The sequence below is a fragment of the Somniosus microcephalus genome, chromosome 20 (assembly GCF_052327205.1).
Source record: "Somniosus microcephalus isolate GS21.2 chromosome 20, FLI_Smic_1.0, whole genome shotgun sequence".
NCBI classification, from domain to species: domain Eukaryota; kingdom Metazoa; phylum Chordata; class Chondrichthyes; order Squaliformes; family Somniosidae; genus Somniosus; species Somniosus microcephalus.
In genome coordinates this window covers 42504950-42524954 of record NC_141006.1, presented here as the reverse complement: position 1 = coordinate 42524954, position 20005 = coordinate 42504950, and the positions used below count along the sequence as shown (strand labels likewise).

The following is a 20005-nucleotide window of genomic DNA, read 5'->3' as shown; positions in this document are numbered from 1 at the left end:
TGGGTTCAAGTCCCACCCCACTGCACTGTCCGAGGTGCCGTCTTTCAGTTGAGACGTTAAACCGAGGCCCCGTCTGCCCTCTCAGATAGACATAAAAGATCCCATGGCTCTATTTCGTAGAGGAGCAGGGGAGTTCTGCCCGCCAATATTTATCCTTTAACCAACACTTAAAAGCAGATGATCTGGTTATTGTCACATTGCTGTTTGTTGGACCTTGCTGTGCGCAAATTGGCTGCCACGTTTCCTATATTACGACAGTCACTACACTTCAAAATTACATAATTTGCTGTAAAGCGCTTTGAGACGTCCGGTGGTCGTGAAAGGCACTATATAAATGCAAGCCTGCCTTTCTTTCTTCACCACACTGACTGCAGCGGTTCAAGAAGACGACTCACTACCACCTTCTCAAGGGCAACTAGGGATGGGTAATAAATGCTGGCCTTGCCAATAGAAACATAGAAGATAGGAGCAGGAGTAGGCCATTCGGCCCCTCGAGCCTGCTCTGCCATTCAATGCGATCATGGCTGATCATCCAAATTCAGTACCCTGTCCCTGCTTTCTCCCCATACCCCTTGATCCCTTTAGCCTTAAGAAATATAGCCAACTCCTTCTTGAATATATTTAATGAATTGGCCTCTACTGCCTTCTGTGGTAGAGAATGCACTATAGAGAGCATCCTGACAAACTGTATCACGGTATGGTACGGCGGCTGTAGCTCCCATGACCGGAAAGCCCTGCAGCGGGTAGTCAAAACTGCCCAACGCATTACCGGCACCCGGCTACCGACCATAGAACATATATATCAGAAACGCTGCCTACGGAGGGCACGGACCATCATCAAAGACCCTACCCACCCCAGCCACAGTCTGTTCGCCCTCCTACCATCTGGAAGACGCTACAGATGCATTCGCACCCGTACGACCAGATTTAGGAACAGCTTCTTTCCCAGGGCTGTCATCCTACTGAACTCCACAAATAAACACTAAAGCCTGCACATCTGCCGATGCACTTTATTCACTTTATTATGGTCATATTTATGCTAATATATATGTACAAATGTATGTTGAAATGTTTAAGTGTCCTAATCCAAATTGTACACTCTCGGGAGCCGCAAGCCTACATTTCGTTGTACTGCACTTGTGCACTAACAATGACAATAAAAGTTGATTTGATTTGAGGTTCACCACTCTGGGTGAAGAAATTCCTCCTCATTTCTGTCCTAAATTGCTTATCCCTTATCCTTAGACTGTGACCCCTGGTTCTGGACTCCCCGACCATCGGGAACATCCTTCCTGCATCTAGTCTGTCCAGTCCTGTCAGAATTTTATAAGTTTCAATGAGATCACCTCTCATTCTTCTAAACTCCAGCGAGTACAAACCCAATCGACCCAATCTCTCCTCATACGTCATTCCTGCCATCCCAGGTATCAGCCTGGTGAATCTTCGCTGAATTCCCTCCATGGCAAGATCATCCTTCCTCAGATAAGGCGACCAAAACTGCACACACTACTCAAGATGTGGTCTCACCAAGGCCCTGTACAACTGCAGCAAGACATCCTTGTTCCTGTACTCGAATCCTCTCGCTACGAAGGCTAACATACCATTTGCCTTCTTAACTGCCTGCTGCACCTGCATGCTTACCTTCAACGACTGGTGCACAAGGACACCCAGGTCTCATTGCACTTCCCCTTCTCCCAATCTATTGCCATTCAGATAATAATCTGCCTTCCTGGTTTTTGACACCAAAGTGGATAACCTCGCATTTATCCACGTTATATTGCATCTGCCATGCATCTGCCCAATCACCCAACCTGTCCAAATCATCCTGGAGTTTCTCGGCATCCTCCTCACAGCACACATGCCCACCCAGCTTTGTGTCGTCTGCAAACTTGGAGATATTACATCTAGTTCCCTTGTCTAGATCATTAATATATATTGTGAATAGCTGGGGTCCAAGGACCGATCCCTGCGGTACCCCACTAGTCACTGCCTGCCACTCGGAAAAAGACCCGTTTATTCCAACTCTTTGCTTTCTGTCTGCCATCTAGTTCTCTATCCAAGACAGGACCCAATCCCATGTGCTTTAACTTTGCATGCTAATCTTTTATGCGGGACCTTATCGAAAGCCTTCTGAAAGTCCAAATACACCACATCCACTGGTTCTCCCTTATCTATTCTACCAGTTACATCCTCAAAAAATTCCAGTAGATTAGTCAAGCATGATTTACCTTTTGTAAATCCATGTTGACTTTGTCTGATCCTGTCACTGTTTTCCAAGTGCTCTGCTATTACATCTTTTATAATGGACTCTAGCATTTTCCCCACTACCGATGTCAGGCTTACCAGTCTGTAATTCCCCATTTTCTCTCTACCACCCTTTTTTGAATAGTGGGGTAACGTTAGCTACCCTCCAATCCATGGGTACTGTTCCAGATTCCATCGAATGTTGAAAGATGACCAGCAATGCATCTACTATTTCTAGGGCGACTTCCTTAAGTACCCTAGGATGTAGATTATCAGGCCCTGGGGAGTTATCAGCCTTCAATCCCATCAATTTCCATAACACCATTTCCCTACAAATACTGAATTCTTTCAGTTCCTCCCTTTCGTCAGACCCTGTGTTCCCCGACATATCTGGGAGGTTATTTGTGTCCTCCTTTTGTGAAGACAGAACCAAAATATGTATTTTGGTGGGCTGCTTTGTCCTGGATGGTGTAGAGCTTCTTGAGTGTTGAAGTCAAAGTGAATCGGGGTGGGGTGGGGGGGAACTCTCTACTGACTGGAGTCATACCTAGCACAAAGGAAGATGGTTGTGGTGGTTGGAGGTCAATCATCACAGCCCCAGGACATTGCTGCAGGAATTCCTGAGGGCAGTGTCCTAGGCCCAGCCATCTTCAGCTGCTTTGTCAATGACCTTCCCTCCATCATAAGGTCAGAAATGGGGATGTTTGCTGATGACTGCACAGTGTTCAGCGCCATTCACAGCTCCAGATAATGAAGCAGTCCATGCCCGCATGCAGCAAGACCTGGACGACATTCAGGCTTGGGCTGATAAGTGGCAAGTAACATTCACGCCACACAAGTGCCAGGTAATGACTATCACCAACAAGCGATTGTCTAACCACCGCCCCTTGACATTCAACGGCAACATCCTGGGGGTCACCATTGACCAGAAACTTAACTGGACCAGCCACATAAATACTGTGGCTACAAAAGCAGGTCAGAGGCTGGGTATTCTGCGGCGAGTGTCTCACCTCCTGACTCCCCAAAGCCTTTCCACCATCTACAAGGCACAAGTCAGGAGTGTAATGGAATACTCTCCACTTGCCTGGATGAGTGCAGCTCCAACAACACTGAAGAAGCTCAATACCATCCAGGGCAAAGCAGCCCACTTGATTGGCACCGCATCCACCACCTTAAACATTCACTCCCTCCACCACCAGCGTACCGTGGCTGCAGTGTGTACCATCTACAAGATGCACTGCAGCAACTTGCCACCTTGGAAATATATCGTTGTTCCTTCATAGTCGCTGGGTCAAAATCCTGGGACTCCCTCCCTAACAGCACTATGGGAGTACCTTCAGCACGCGGACTGCAGTGGTTCAAGAAGGCGGCTCACCACCACCTTCTCAAGGGCAGTTAGGGATGGGCAATAAATGCTGGCATTGCCAGCGATGGCCACATCCTGTGAACGAAAAAAATAAAAATACCTCTATCTGATCACCTTTTAACCTTTTCTCCCCTGAAAGAAGCCTTAACTTCTCAAGTCTCTGTTCATAACTATAATCATTCATCCCTAATAACTTCCTAGTGAATAATTGCTGCACCTTTTTCATTGCTTTTATATTCTTCATATATATAATGGGATGCCCAAAACTGAACACAATACTCTAACTTGGCCTTAAGATCTTGTACAAATTCAACATTGACTCCTTACTTTTGTATTATGTGCCCCTAGTATCAAAATGAAGGATTCTGTTTGCCTTCTTGGGACTATATCTGCTTCAATTGTCACTTTTATTGACCTGAGTATCTGCATACAAGGTTCCTCTATTCCATTTAAAATGTTACCATTTAAGGTGCACTTTCTTCCCCTATTCTTATTTCACATTTATCTACGTTGAATTGCTGCTATCTAATAGTCTATCTTGGTCCCTCTGGAGTCTTTCACAGTCCTTGTCACAATTTGTCAGTTTGATCTTGACTTAAGAATTAAGACCATTTATGTTTTAAGTATGTAAAAAAAAAAAAAAAATAGTTCCCCCCAACACAGACCTCTGCGGAACCACTGAGCATATCTTCCTGTTCCAAGAAACATTTACACCAAACCTTTGTTTTCACCTTCCAGCCAACTCGCTAGCTATGTGGCCACATTAGGAACATGAGTCGGCTATTTAGCCCCTCAAGTCTGTCCCACCATTCAGTTAAATCAAGGCTGATCCGTACCTCAACTCCATTTTCCCACCTTTGTTCCATATCCCTTGATACCCTTGCCCAACAAAAATCTATCAATCTCAGTCTTGAAAATTTCAATTCACTCGGTATTCACAGCCATTTGGGGGAGGGTGTTTCAGAGTTCCACTACTATCTGTGTGGAAAAAGTGCTTCCTGTTCTGGTAACCCCCACCAGAGGAGATTGTTTTTCTGTATCTACCTTATCGAATCCCTTTATCGTTTTAAAGACCTAGATTTGCTCACCCCTCAACCTTCAAGGAAAAGCAAGCCGAGTTGATGCAACCCGCCTTCACAATTTAACCCCTTTAAGCCCCATTATCATTCCGGTGAATCTGGGCAGTGCCCTTTCCAAGGCCGATATATCTTTCCTGAGGTTCGGTTCCCAAATCTGAACGCAATGCTCCAGGTGGGGTTGAACCAAGGCTCTGTACAACTGAAACATCACTTTCTCACTTTTTGAATTCCAACCCCCTTGAGATGAAGGCCAATATTTCATTAACGTTTTTGGTTACTTTTTGTACCTGCTTTTAGTGATTTGCGTACATGGACCGATAATCCTTTTGCTTCTCTGCAGCTCCTTGTCTCACTCCGTTAAGAAAATATTCCAGTTTATGTTTCTCGGATCCAAAGTGATTGAACTTGCATTACCCCACATTGAACTTCATCTGCCATAGCTTTACCACATGAGTAGGCTATTTAGCCCCTCAATCTGTCCCACCATTCACTTGGGTCTGTCTATATCCCTTTTGTAACTTCTTCCTCCCATCCACTCGACTTGCTGTGCCTTCTAAATTCGTGCCACCTGCAAGCTTGGTTGTACAACTCTCTATTCTTTCATCCAAGTCAAAGTCATTAATATATATGGTGAAAAGCTGAGGCCTCAGTACAGATGCCTGGGGAACACCACTTGTCACATCCTGCAAATCAGAGAACGAACCCTTCATCTCTATTCTCGTCTTCTACCTCCCAACCAATTACCTACGCATGTCACAAGGTTCCCTCCAATTCTGTGTGTTGTCATTTTTGCTAATAATCTCTTGTGTGGAACCTTATCAAATGGAAGTACATATAGACAACATCCCTAGCCACCATCCAAGTGCTTGGATACTCTATCTCTGATGGATTTCAGAATTAGTTAATAATTTGACAGTAAGGGAGTATCTTACAAATAGTGACCATAAGATGATTGAATTTGATAATTGGGTTTGAGAGGGAGAAGAGAGTCACAAACCAAGGCTTCAAAGACAGACCTCGAAGGGATGAGAACTGAATTAACCCCAGTAAACAGGGCTGAACTGTTAATGTAATCCTACAGACAAACAGTGGGAAGTATTTGGTACGATACAAAACCAGTATATCCCCCGAAAAGGCAAAGGCTCCACTTGTGTGGTTAAGCAACCATGGTCAACAAATAAGGGAAGAGACAGTATCAAGCTAAAAGAAAAGGCTTGCACAAATGTATGGAAAAGTGGAAATCCAGCGGACTTGGAGTTATAAAAATCAACAAAGGGATACAAAAAAGTAATGAGGTGCAAAAAGTGAATATGGAAAGAAAACATGCATCATAGTTAACAGCAAAAGTTTTTATGAATATATTAACATTAAGAGAGGGGAATGTCAGCCCATTAAAGATTGATACAGACGAGACTGTAATGGATAGTAAGAAAATGGCAGACTTGTTAAATTAGTACATTGTATCCGTTTTCACAGTGGAGGAAGAGGACAAAATACCAGCGGTACAAGGGAATCTAAAAATAAGTCAAGGGAGAAAATAATGGAACTTAAGGTAGACAAATCTCCAGGACTTGCTGGTCTCCATCCCAGTGTATTAAAAGAAATAGGTGAGGAAATTGCAGATGCATTAGTCATAATTTTCCAAAGTGCTCTGGATTTATAAATTGTGCCCTTAAATTGGAAAATTGCAAATGTCACTCCATTATTTAAGAAGGGAGGGAGGGAAAACCAGGTAACTAAAGACCTGTCAGTTTAACTTGAATTGTGGGGAAGTTACTAGAATCTATCATCAGAGACATTGCCCTTCGTTCCTTATGCCATTATCCTTGCCATGTGTCTCGTGTGGTATTTTTGAAAATAAGAACACAAGAACATAAGAATTAGGAGCAGGAGTAGGCCATTCGGCCCCTCGAGTCTGCTACGCCATTCAATAAGTTCATGGCTGATCTTCGACCTCAACTCCACTTTCCTGCCTGATCCTCGTATACCTTGAGTCCAAAAATCTATCTATCTCAGCCTTGAATATACTCAACGACTGAGCATCCACAGCTCTTTGGGGCAGAGAATTCCAAAGATTCACAACCCTCTGACTGAAGAAATTCCTCCTCATTTCAGTCTTAAATGGCTGACCCCTTATCCTGAGACTGTGCCCCCTAGTTCTAGACTCTCAGCATATATCCTGTCAACCCCCCAGAATCTTGTATGTTTCAATGAGATTACTCTCTGGAGTTTCGAAGAATGAGAGGTGTAGACCCAATCTACTCAATTTCTCCTCATAGGACAACCTTCTCATCCTAGGAAACAATCTAGTGAACCTTCGTTGCACTGCCTCTAAGGCAAGTATATCCTTCCTTAGATAAGGAGACCAAAACTGTGCACAGTACTCTGGGTGTGGTCTCACCAAAGCCCTGTACAAATGTAGTAAGACCTCCTTACTCTTTTACTCCAACCCTCTTGTAATAAAGGCCAACATGCCATTTGCCTTCCTAATTGCTTGCTGTACCTTCATGTTAACTCTGTGTTTCTTGTACAGGAAACTTTGTGATATCCGGCACTGATGGGACCGGCATGTTGCCGATCTATCAAAACTGCCAGACATACAAAGTTAATGTTGAAGCATACGGAGGTTTTCATCTCCGTATCTGACAACAAACACTGTTGCTTAGCAACAGCTTCTAAAGAGTCGGCTGCAGCTGCAAGCGTCTGTAGCTGAAGCTGTTGCTATAGCTACAGACCTTGCAGTGGCTGACTGGGGGAAAAAAAAGAACGAGATCTTAAAAAAAAAAAAACTTACAGAAAACGGCTCCTGATTTTTGCTGTTAGATCGAGTATTCCGGACATACAACCTCCGGATAAACCAAAGTTTCCTGTACTAGGACACCAACATTTAATAGTTTCTCACCATTTAAAAAATAATCTGCTTTTCTATTCTTTCTACCAAAGTGAATAACCTCACATTTCCCCACATTATTACTCCATCTGCCACGTTATTGTCCATGGACTGCAGCATTCAAGAAGGCAGCTCACCACCACCTTCTCAAGGGCAATTAGGGATGGGCAATAAATGCTGGCCTTGCTGGCGACACCCACATCCTGTGAATGACCAATGCATCCACTATCTCTGTAGCCTCCTGTTTTAGAACCCTACGATGTAGGCCATCAGGTCATGGGGATTTGTTGGCTTTTAGTCCCATTAGTTTCTCAAGTACAGGAAACTTTGTGTTATCCAGAGGCTAAATGTCCGGCAAGCTCGAGCCACCGGCAAAAATCAGGAGCCGTTTCGTTAGGTTTTTTTCTTCTCGTGGCTTTTTTTTCAACAGTCAGGCTCTGCAAAGTCTCTCTGAAGCTGTTGCTAAGCGACAGAGACGCTTCCAAGGTACGGCCGACTGTTTAGAAGCTGTTGCTAAGCAACAGTGTTTGTTGCCAGATACGGAGCTGAAAAGCTTCAACATTAACGCTGGTTTGTCCGGCAGTTTTGAGGGAATGGCAACAGCTCGGTGCCGTCGGTGCCGGATAGCACAAAGTTTCCTGTACTTGTTCTCTACTGATAATTACTTTAAGTTCCTCACCCTCATTAGCCCCTTGGTTCCCCACTATGTTTGGTATACTTTTTGTGTCTTCCACTGTGAAGACAGATACATAGAAACATAGAAGATAGGAGCAGGAGTCGGCCATTCGGCCCCTCGAGCCTGCTCCGCCATTTAATGAGACCATGGCCGATCATCCAAATTCAGTACCCTGTCCCTGCTTTCTCCCCAGATCCCTTTAGCCTTAAGAAATATATCTAACTCCTTCTTGAATATATTTAATGAATTGGCCTCAACTGCCTTCTGTGGTAGAGAATTCCACAGGTTCACCACTCTCTGGGTGAAGAAATTCCTCCTCATCTCAGTCCTAAATGGTTTACCCCTTATCCTTAGACTGTGACCCCTGGTTCTGGACTCCCCTGCCATCGGGAACATCCTTCCTGCATCTAGTCTGCCTAGTCCTGTTAGAATTTTATAAGTTTCAATGAGATCCCCTCATTCTTCTAAACTCCAGCGAATATAAGCCCAATCGACCCAATCTCTCCTTGTATGTCATTCCTGCCATCCCAGGTATCAGTCTGGTGAATCTTCGCTGCACCCTCTCCATGGCAAGAACATCCTTAGATAAGGCGACCAAAACTGCACACAATACTCAAGGTGTGGTCTCACCAAGGCAAGACATCCTTGCTCCTGTACTCGAATCCTCTCGCTATGAAGGCCAACATACCATTTGCCTTCTTAACCGCCTGCTGCACCTGCATGCTTGCCTTCAGCGACTGGTGCACAAGGACACCCAGGTCTCGTTGCACTTCCCCTTCTCCCAATCTATTGCCGTTCAGATAATCTGCCTTCCTGTTTTTGCCACCAAAGTGGATAACCTCACATTTATCCACATTATATTGCTTCTGCCATGCATCTGCCCAATCACCAACCTGTCCAAATCATACTGGAGTTTCTCTGCATCTTCCTCACAGCACACACGCCCACCCAGCTTTGTGTCGTCTGCAAACTTGGAGATATTACATCTAGTTCCCTCGTCTAGATCATTAATATATATTATGAATAGCTGTGGTCCTAGCACCGATCCCTGCGGTACCCCACTAGTCACTGCCTGCCACTCGGAAAAAGACCCGTTTATTCCAACTCTCTGCTTCCTGTCTGCCAACCAGTTCTCTATCCAAGTCAGTACCTTACCCCCATCCCATGCACTTTAACTTTGCACACTAATCTCTTAATGCGGGACCTTATCGAAAGCCTTCTGAAAGTCCAAATACACCACATCCACTGGTTCTCCCTTATCCTACCAATTACATCCTCAAAAAATTCCAGTAGCTTAGTCAAGCATGGTTTACCTTTTTGTAAATCCATGTTGACTTTGTCCGATCCTGTCACTGTTTTCCAAGTGACAAAATATGTTTTTCAAGTCTCTGCCATTTCCTTGTTTCCCAATATAGCTTCTCCTGTCTCAGCCTCTCGGGGACCAACGCTTGCTTTTGCTACTCTCTTTTTTTTACATACTTGTCGAAGCTCTTACAATCTGTTTTTGTATTTAAACCACATCCGCTGCATTTCTTTAAACTATCCTCCGTTACTTCTTCAAAGAATTCTGTAAGTTGGTCAAGCACAACCTGCCCTTTAGAAATCTTTAGAAATAGTTTCCGATTTGATCTCATCGCCTGATTCATCCATGGACCCCAGCCTTCAATACACTCCCATTTTACCTTATTAGACTGTACTTGACTTTCCATTCCCTGTTTAAATATTCCCATTACTGATCTACAATTCTGTTTGCTAATTTTGCCTTCTATTTAATTTGGCAAAGTACCTTTTTTTATCTTGCTATACTTTTTTTCCGGTCAACACTGAACCTAATTATATTGTGTCCATAGTTTTCCAAATGCTTCCCTACTTTTACATAGTTCCCATGTCAAGTAGTGCTTCCTTCTTGAGGTAGCAATATATTGACTAAGGAAACCGTCCTGAACACACTACAAAAAAAAAATCCTCTTTTTCACCACAAACATTTGCCTTAGCCCAGTCTATTTGAGTAATTTAAAATCTACAATGTTAACTATTGATGCATGTCTCTCTCATTTTTCTACAAATGTCGTCCTTCTCCACTGTTTGGCAGTCTATAGTGTACTGTCAGTAATGTGACTGATCTCATGTTATTTTTCAGTTCTGTTTGTTTGAACGACTTCTCTATTTAAATCCTTATTGCTATGATATTATCTCTACTTAATACCTCTACCCCTCCACACTTCTTCCTCCTCGATACTTCCTGAATGTTTTATCCCCAGGAATATTTAATTGCCTAGCCAAGTTTCGGTGACTGCTATTTAGTGATAATTACTCTATTTTCTCTTTTTATATACGTTATACATAAATTTTAGTTTGAGTTCTTTGGTTTGGCAATTTCTATAAAAAGGTTGAAAGAGGTGAAGCAGGACAAAATAGTAAACAATTGCTCATTCTTCATGTGTGACTCGACACAATGAATGTCTGTAGGTTATTTGGCAGTGGAGGGCACCACAGCGGATCATGATCCTGTTCTCGCAGATGCCCACATGAACTTTCTAGTCAGAGTCACTGGATAGTGTCCAGGTGTAGGTACATTGGCTGCTTTTCTTTTTTTGACTTTTATCTTGATGGGTGCTGAAGCCAATTGTGGTACCACGTTTTAGGATTTTTGATCATACTTTTCTTTATGGAAACAGCTTGGGAATTAGTTATGTTTAAGTTTGTTTTAAAACAAAGTGAATTCTCACAGATTTATTTTTTGAAAGCCACTGGTTTGTGGAATGTCGTGACTTACTGTCTCTTCAAACTGAGACATTGAGAGGCAATTGTCTCATCCCAGGGCTATTAAGCCTGGGTAGCCCATATTCATTTTGAGAACAGCAGAAGATGCTTTTCAATAAACCTGCAACCCAAGGGAAGAGGAGAGGTATCCAGTTTTATTGACGGACCTATTGGTGAGTGACGGAGCAGGGAAGAAGTTAGAGGGACTGACTGCCCTCTGGTTGAGAACAGAGAGAGAGGAAAGGACAAAGGGATGCATTGGGCAGTTACTCAGTCAGCCAGCTAGGTCTGGGGAGTAAGCCTGGCATCTGAGACCCAGATCCAGTCAGGATCAGAAGGCTGACCAGAAACCGGATGAGCGAGCCTGCTAATGGGGATAGTGTGGTGTATTTTTATTATTCTTTAGGAGAGTCCTGTGATTAGTTGAATCAAGGTCAGATTTGATTACATATGTTACTCTGCACATTCACTTGCTGTCCATAAAATAAAGCAGCTTGACGATTAGTATCTGGCCTCGCCTCACTTAAGAGTTTCAGCCTGCCTTCAGAGGATTAGAGAAGCGTGTGTGAAAGACATTGGTTGTCAACGTCACCAGAAACTGAACGGAAATTTGCTGTATCCTTTAGACAAATGCAGGAGTCTGTTGGTGGCAGTTTATAAAAAAAAAAAAAAATATATATATATATAGTTTGCACACCAAGTTGCCCATGTGTGGGGAGCCTGCCATTCCTGGACCGATTACACTACCACTGCCCTGATTTATTGCTAAATGTACTAGTCGCTACCCAGTCCTTCCTTTTTATGTTGGGTGTGATCCATGAGTTATCTCTGATAAGTACGACTTTTATTCCATAAATGTCAAGAAATATTTTATAAAATACCTAACAATTTGTTAAAATAAATATTGTGGGCTATAGTTTGACTTTATTCAGTTCTAACTTTGAAGTACTATTGTGTTCTATTTGATCTAAACATCTGTGTGTTTGGTCATAAATTGAACGATGTATGTTGAATTCCGCCTTTCTCAGGTACATCGTTCTAACAGACCAATTGTCTGCAAAGGATGCAGGAGAACATTTACCAGCAACCTGCAGCATGGTGCAAGGCGGTTTGGCCTCTGTGACAGCTGCACATGTGTGATGACCACCAACGAGGAGACATCACCGGTCAATCTGAGCCAGACTGAGCAGGTTTTGGAGAGCCAGGAGAAGGAGGACAAAGATGCCAGCTGGCCTGTGTACATAGAATCAAGTGAGGAGAATGAGTCTGCTGGAGACAATGTGGATGACAAGCAGCAGATTCAGAGAAGCTTGACAGATGGTGAAGGATTTATTTAGTGCCACCCTTAACCCTTTCCTCTCTAGGCGGGTTGCAAATACTCCTCCCTAAGCATCATGTTGAACAGGTGCAGTTACGTACCATTGTGTATATAGTTGGAAACTTCAAGGCCAAAGAAACTCCAGCCACTACAGATCCCTCATTGATTTCTGAATGGGACATGAGCAGTATGGAAGGACCCCAACCCAAGGAGTCCATTAAGAGGTCAGTAAACTGGAGAGAAGAATGCTACAGAATGGCTGCCAACCTGAATGGGGGAAGCTGGGATGCTTCTTTCTGTGACAACTTCTCAAATGGAAAGAGCCAAATATCTGCTGATAAAACCAAAGTGAAATCTTCTGCATTAACAGAAAATCCAGAGCCAATTCCTTTTCAGCCTTTGCTGACTATTTCTGTTTGTGCGAAATACTTTCTTTTCTTCCCAAACGATAATGCTACACAAATGCAACAGGGCTGGAATAATTCTACTGTAAGTGACTTGTTCTGGGCAAGTAAACATTTAGTGGTTGACTGGGCTGTGCCACTGGCAAATCACTTAAAATTTCAAGATCAAACAGCTTGACATGCTGTGCGTTGAATAAATATGTACATAAAGTTCTTTTTTTTTTAAATAGCACTAAAATTTGGTGGTCTTGGTGTATTGAAGTATTCACTGTTGGTTAATACGTGGATGTTTTATAACTTGTACATAGTGGATATTGTACTGGTGTTCCTTCGGTTGAGTAAAATCTGTTCTCTCAGACTTATTTTTAGGGGCCAAAAGCCAGAGCCACTGGATTTGCCCAGCCCTGTGTGTAACACTGAACATTATTTAACCAGGATATGGCACAGGTGGAGGAGGCAGGCTGGACTCCAAACAACTGAGGAAAGTTCTCCAGCACTTGACTATATATTTATGATAATTGTAACCATTCTCATTATTGTCTCTCCTGTTCGTCGTCATATTTTTTGTTATTGTATGTGGTTAAATTTGTCCCCATTCCTGGCAGCCTGCAGGCTTGGCTAAACAGAGGTGGAAAATGAACAGCTGGAATGATAAAGAATTTGATTGAACCCTATTCTTCACTTTTGGAAGGTGAATATCAAGGGCTAGAAAATAGTATTTAAAAAGAACTTGTCCTCCAAGAAAAGAAGCCGAAACTTATCCAGTATAAAAGTGTACCTGTTCTGATAGATGTATCGGAACTGTTTTAAACTGCAATAATTTTTTGAAAATCACATTTGACCTGTCTAAGGGGACAAGTAGCAGACTAGACTGCTCATCTATAAAGGAATCTTCACCTTTTGTCTAATAGGTTATATTGCTGTTTGCTAGCCCTGACTCAATAAACTGTCACTGTTTTGTGTTGTCCGCATAATGGGGTGGAAACAGTGTCCCTGTGTCTCGATGATGCATTGCTCCCTTGGTGTTGGTTCTGGCACTGTGTTTTAAAGCTTATCTCTTTAATAATTACTGTGTGGATGTGATTTTAATGTACATGTGCATGTTGTAAAGTTTGTTTCTCAGTTGTACTGAGACTAACATTGTCCTCTTTGACTGGGAACAGAGAATCCTTTTTAAAGCTTAAAACATAAGGCCAGAAATGATACAGCCATGGGCAGTAATCTCAAAATATGAAAGTTATTGATTAATAACCAACATTGACTCTACCCCACCCCATTCATATTGGTTTCAAGTATATTCCTTTCCCTGTAAGGTCCCTGCATCATTTATCTGGGATAGAATCATAGACAGATCGAACTAGCTCCTAAATTGCACCAATGATAAGTGGGTAGTGCACATGAGCAAACCCGCCTTGTGGATTTTCTTTATTTCTTGCCAGCTATCCAAATTATACAAGCAAATTGTTAGACTAATCAGCAGTGTTACTGACCCCCTTTCTTATCCCTCATAAGAGTTGACACTCGAGGCACAAGTAAGGAGTGTGATGGAATACTCTCCACTTGCCTGGATGAGTGCAGCTCCAACAACACTCAAGAAACTCGACACCATACAGGACAAAGCAGCCTGCTTGATTGGCACCCCATCCACCACCTTAAACATTCACTCCCTCCACCACCGGCGTACCGTGGCTGCAGTGCGTACCATCTACAAGATGCACTGCAGCAACTCGCCAAGGCTTCTTCGGCAGTACCTCCCAAACCCGCGACCTCTTCCACCTAGAAGGACAAGGGCAGCAGGTACATGGGAACACCACCACCTCCAAGTTCCCCTTCCAAGTCACACACCATCCTGACTTAGAAATATATCGCTGATCCTTCATCGTTGCTGGGTCAAAGTCCTGGGACCCCCCCCCCCCCCCCCAACCTCCTAACAGCACTGTGGGAGTACCTTCACAACACGGACTGCAGCAATTCAAGAAGACGGCTCACCACCACCTTCTCGAGGGCAACTAGGGATGGGCAATAAATGCTGGCCTTGTTAGTGACGCCCACATCCCATAAATGATTTTTTTTTTTTAAAGAGTTGAGAGTAAGAGATCAGGTGGTGAAGTTAGTTAGCACTCTGTTCTTTTAAATCAGGGACCTGGATATTAAATCCAGCCCAGAGTAATGAGAGAAAAGTCTCACCTGTCTGCTAACTTTAACTGCTCCAGTTACTAGTAAGTGTGAATACATTGCTGCTGGATGGAGCCAAGTTGAAGCTAAAATATGGGGAGTGAAGAGAAATATTTGGTACCTCTGTGCTGTCTTGCAATATTGCCAGTTCTGGAAGCAGATTAAAACACTGCTAGAACTGCGTGCATTCTGGTCACCACATGACAGGAAAGTTGTGATTGCACTAGAGGGTACAGAGGAGATTTACAAGGATGTTGCCGGGAGTAGAGAATCTTAGTTATGAGGAAAGATTGGATAGGCTGGGTTTGTTTTCCTTGGAACAGAGGAGGCTGAGGGAATAAAATTATGAGGGGCCTAGATAAAGTGGATAGAAAGGACCTATTTCCCTTAGCAGAGGGGTCAAAAACCAGGGGGCACAGATTTAAAATAATTGGTGGAAGGTTTAGAGGGGATTTGAGGGTAAATTTCTTCACCCAGAGGGTTGTGGGGGTCTGGAACTCACTGCCTGAAAGGGTGGTAGAGGCAGAAACCCTAACCACATTTAAAAAGTACTTGGATGTGCACTTGGGTTGCTCTAACCTGCAGGGCTACGGACCAAGAGATGGGATGTGGGATTAGGCTGGATAGCTCTTTGTTGGCCGGCACAGACACAATGGGCCGAAATGGCCTCCCTCCGTGCTGTAACTTTCTATGATTCCATGAATTAATCCATGGCCACGAGTGACTAAATGAGTCTGGAGAGAAATTAGATCTCACATTGTTGGTGCAAAATAAAAGAAGCTTTACTAGTAACTAACCCATGTCTAACCTGGAGTGTTTGATGCCAGCGCAGAGTGCCCAAAGTAGAAAGGTGTTCCATTTCTCCGTATCAAGATCCCATACAACTTTAAGCTTAATGAACAAAAAAAAGCTTTAAAGTTTCCAATATATATATATATATTCCTCTTGCAAATTGTCCAGAAAGTCTTTGTTTTCAGGAGCAGACTGATGCACCATATTCTGCATCGAAGAGTTATTAACTGTGGTGCAGCATTTGGATTGTTTGCCAGTCAGCTGGGGGGGAAGGGGAGGATGAGGGGGAAGAAAGGGTAGGGGGGAAAATGGCACAGCTGAAGAACATTTTCTCTGAACTCCCAACAGTTGAAATCCATTAAAATTTGGAAAGTAGGTAATGTTTTTGGTTCATGAACACCATAACATTCATCTTAAGATGTGGGAGGTAGTGTATTGCAAATGAATAACCCCTTAAATCCCCACTTTACCCACATACTGTGGTGAGAATAAGGCAGAATTGAACTATGCTCTCTGACCCTAATATGGCATTTCAGTTGTTGTAACAGTACTGTGTAAGAACACAGCCCCCGGTTCCCCAATGCGAGCACTTTCCACCCCATTGGATGACACCATAACCTTCAGAGATATAAAATGGCGAATGGTACTGTTTGATGAATGTGTTTAATTTTTAAAATGTAGCTTAAAAATCTCTGAAAAGCAGGTGCTGTCTCAAATAATGTAATTACAAAAATGCATGAATTAGAATCTTGTACATTTTTTAAAAAAGTTCTATGCTGAATTAATGTTAAAAGGCGTGTTCCTTTTTATAGTGGAGTTGCTAGTGGTATTGTGTGTTACTGTAGCAATATCACTGCCGACAATGAGTAGAAATATTATCTTTTTAAAAAAAAAAAAAATACAAAAAGGGATTTTCTTTTTGTCTTCCTCAACCTTCCCAGTTTGCAACCTTCGGGAGAAGGAATGGAATATATGGCTGTATGATTACAGGATGTTCTGAAGCCTGCCTGGCGAATTAACAAAGTGTCAGTTACAGTAAGCTCCCCGTTGCTTTCGGCTCTGATGCTGGGTGACCTCTGATTGGTGATAGAACTGTGGGAATTGAAGGTGTACTTGCCTGTACAGGTTTTTCTAAATATAATTAAAATGGAACTTTTTTTTCTGGTTCATTTTTAAAAATATATTATCTCTCTCTTAGGCCCTCATTTTCCACCTCTGGATCACATGCCACACTGCATCATCTCCTGACCAAAAGGCTCAGCAGACAACCACCCAGGTTCTTTCCATTGTTGCTGCACCTGAGGTGGCCACTAGGATTTCTACATGCGTAGTTTGTGCTATCCAGTCCTTTTTATTTGACCTCTTTGCCCCCGGCAGATCAGAAACTCTGTGGAGATTCACAGATTACAAGCCCACATCCCACCACTCTTTGCCACACCAAAATGCTGTACCACTGCATTGCCTGTGAAAGATTTTTCAAAAGAAAAGGTTTTTAAACGGAATTGCATCATTAACTCCACAGTGTGTTTAGAAATTTTCTTTATGATCACCTCAGCAATTTTGCCTACAGTAGCAAAGAAGCTGACGCCAGGTCATTTATTTTTTTATTTGGTGTTTGTATGTGCTCTGAGTTGCGATAAGGTGTTGAGATCATGATTATTGAAGTTCAGCATTGTCATAACTCAGTTTTTAGATGCTGCAGAGCAAATTGATTATGGCAGCAACTCTGCAATGTATAGGATCCTATGTGCTGTTGTGATTTGGTGGACACTTTTGATGTGAACTTGTTGCTTCTGAGTATCAGTTTACCCTACTTCCTTTGAAGAACATTGCTTTTACCCCTCTAAATTTCACTGAACCATCTCTTGTTTTGGTGCTTCAGTGTTGAATTTCCCAGATTGTGACCCTGTGGACACTTGATGTGAACTTGCCAGTAGGTGCAACAAAATTATAAAATCAAGTATTTTATGACCAACCAACAAAATGGCAGTTTTTTGACTTTTTAAAAAAGTGATACTTTAATAACTATATTGTTAACTATTGAAGATCTGCGACAAAAGTCAACACTCTGGTATCTACTCTGGGCTATGACATCTTTAACTGTTAGCCTAGAATCTCCATAGTCCCATCAGCACAACAAATGTGACCTAGTGCTTAAAAGGTTAACTACACTGTAGCCTTGTATCTATAACTGTTATTACAATGCCTTTTCATATTGTATGATGTAGTTAAGATATTTTGTTGTATTCAGACATGTGGTGCAGCCAGTTCTGCAGCATGGGCAATTGAGGTAGGTAAAGTCAATGGAGGAGGTAAACTACTTTTCCTTAACAGTACTGTTACAAATTTTGGGTCTGCCATAGATATTCTTTTAAATACAGTGGTGCTGCTCACTCCCCTAAGTGGTCCAAGCGCCTTGCGTTCAGAAGTGTTCCCCTGCTGCCCATTATCTACTAATTGTATAATATTGTAACCTGAAGGTGTAACAATAGGATCCCCTGTGATCTTCACTGGATATGGTGTCGTTTTTATGTTTTGTCCTCATTTGAACTTCTCCAGTCCATATGTTGATGGACTGAAAAACACTTTAGTGAGATGAGTCCTGGTCTGAATTGTTAAGCTGCTTTATTTTACAGACAGCAAGTGAACATAACCGTTGTAAACAAACCTCACTTTCTTCACTCAATTTTGCTTCTCCTTGAAAATGAAAAAAAAAATAAACCATGTGCTCTGTCCTTTTTTGTAGGCTGACTTACTTATTTTTGGCATCATCTTTCTCTCTAAACAACTCACTAACTGCAAAAACTGACCTCCTGCATCTTAGCTTCCAGGCCTTCCACTTGTAATCCTGTTTAAAAATAAACTTGACTGACTGCCAACGTGTCTCTTTTTTCTCACCCTGCGTTCATAAGAAGTGCAAGAGCAGTGTCCCTGACTCATTCCCCATTCAGGGATATTCCAGTAGGCCCGGCAGCCAAATTGACTGCCCCTCTTCCAAGAGTATGTTCTCACCAGACACTGCGTGCTGGGCTTAAAATAGTTAAATCATCCTCACCATATAAGTGCAGATGTTCCGTTATCCCATCTGAGAGAAAACAAATGCTTAATATCCCCAGTTGTTACGGACACTTCAGTCTCCCTCTCCCCATCTCTGAGGCTGCAGCCTGTGGATTTATAAACTTGTGCAAATTCACTTTGCTTTAACACTTAACTCCTAACTCATTCCCAAACCCTTTCTGTGAAAAAAGGATCAAAAATCCCAAAATGTGACAATTACTATTTGCTGAGAACTAGCAGATCTGTCATGACCTTGTCTAGGATCAGTAGCATGATTGCGCTGTTTAGCCGCTAACCTAGCCTGTCCTTTTTAAGATCACTGCTGCAGTATTCTCTGAGTAATCCAGGTAACTGTACTCAACTGTAAACAGTGAGGCCGATCACTGAGCAATGAATAAATGCTTGTAAATTTCAAGCTCCAAGTCAATGGCTGGCTTTCTTTGTTTTGCATCTGCAACAAAGCATGTCTCTTTGAAGTTTGACATATGCTCTCTAGATGCTGTACATACTAGCTATTCTCCAGCAGTATTGCTCATGGATAATCTGGACTCTGGACCAGGGTTGCAGTGTTTACATGCTAATCTGCCTTGTCACTTTAAGGCTACTGTTCAGGTACTCCCTGTGGGGATATAGTCTAAATAGCTCCCGAGGTCAGTTAGAAGCTAGTTATTGTTGTTGAAAGTTTACTAGATTGGTAGTTGCTTGGCTTCTTGTTACCTCAGTCAAGAAAAAAACCACTAACTGGGTTTCTTTTTTTGTTTAATATAAGATTGTTCATTTATGATTTGTCATTTTGTACAGTCTGGGATTAGAAGTATGATGAGATTCTTGCAGCAACAACAATTTGCATTTATAGTTATCCAAGAGAAGAAAATAACAAGCTTTTCAGGAAAAGCCTCCCAAAATATGGACGCAGTACTGAACTTTTGGACAGACATAGCCTTTAGACAAAGTTAAGACTTGTTGAAGGGGGAGGGAGGAGTATTGTATGAAAAGGGAAACCAAGCTTGTTGATGTATGGAAGTTCCATTTGAGGTCAAAAGCAAAAATGAAGTCATCAAAGATTCTAATAGCAGCTGCTGTTTAGACTTCTCATAAGACATGAAAGTGTTTTTGAAAGATTGTCATTGCCCTGCTGAATGCTTTTCAGATCAAGATGTAAGGTTTCAGAATCTCTAGGGCAATTAGGAATGGGCAATAAATGCTGGCAGCGAAGCCCACATCCTATAAACGAATTTTAA

General features: G+C 42.5%; 1 protein-coding gene across 1 annotated transcript in view; it reads left to right on the top strand.

The window, feature by feature from the left end:
• Positions 1 to 15963, top strand: part of LOC147103157 (zinc finger and BTB domain-containing protein 8B-like) — a 29249-nt gene extending 13286 nt beyond the window's left edge. The window contains exon 4 of the mRNA XM_085962501.1: positions 12047 to 15963. Within this exon, the coding sequence (XP_085818627.1) occupies positions 12047 to 12355 (309 nt within the window). The 3' untranslated portion in view covers positions 12356 to 15963. The remainder of the gene's footprint in view (positions 1 to 12046) is intronic.
• The last annotated feature ends 4042 nt before the right edge of the window (positions 15964 to 20005 follow it).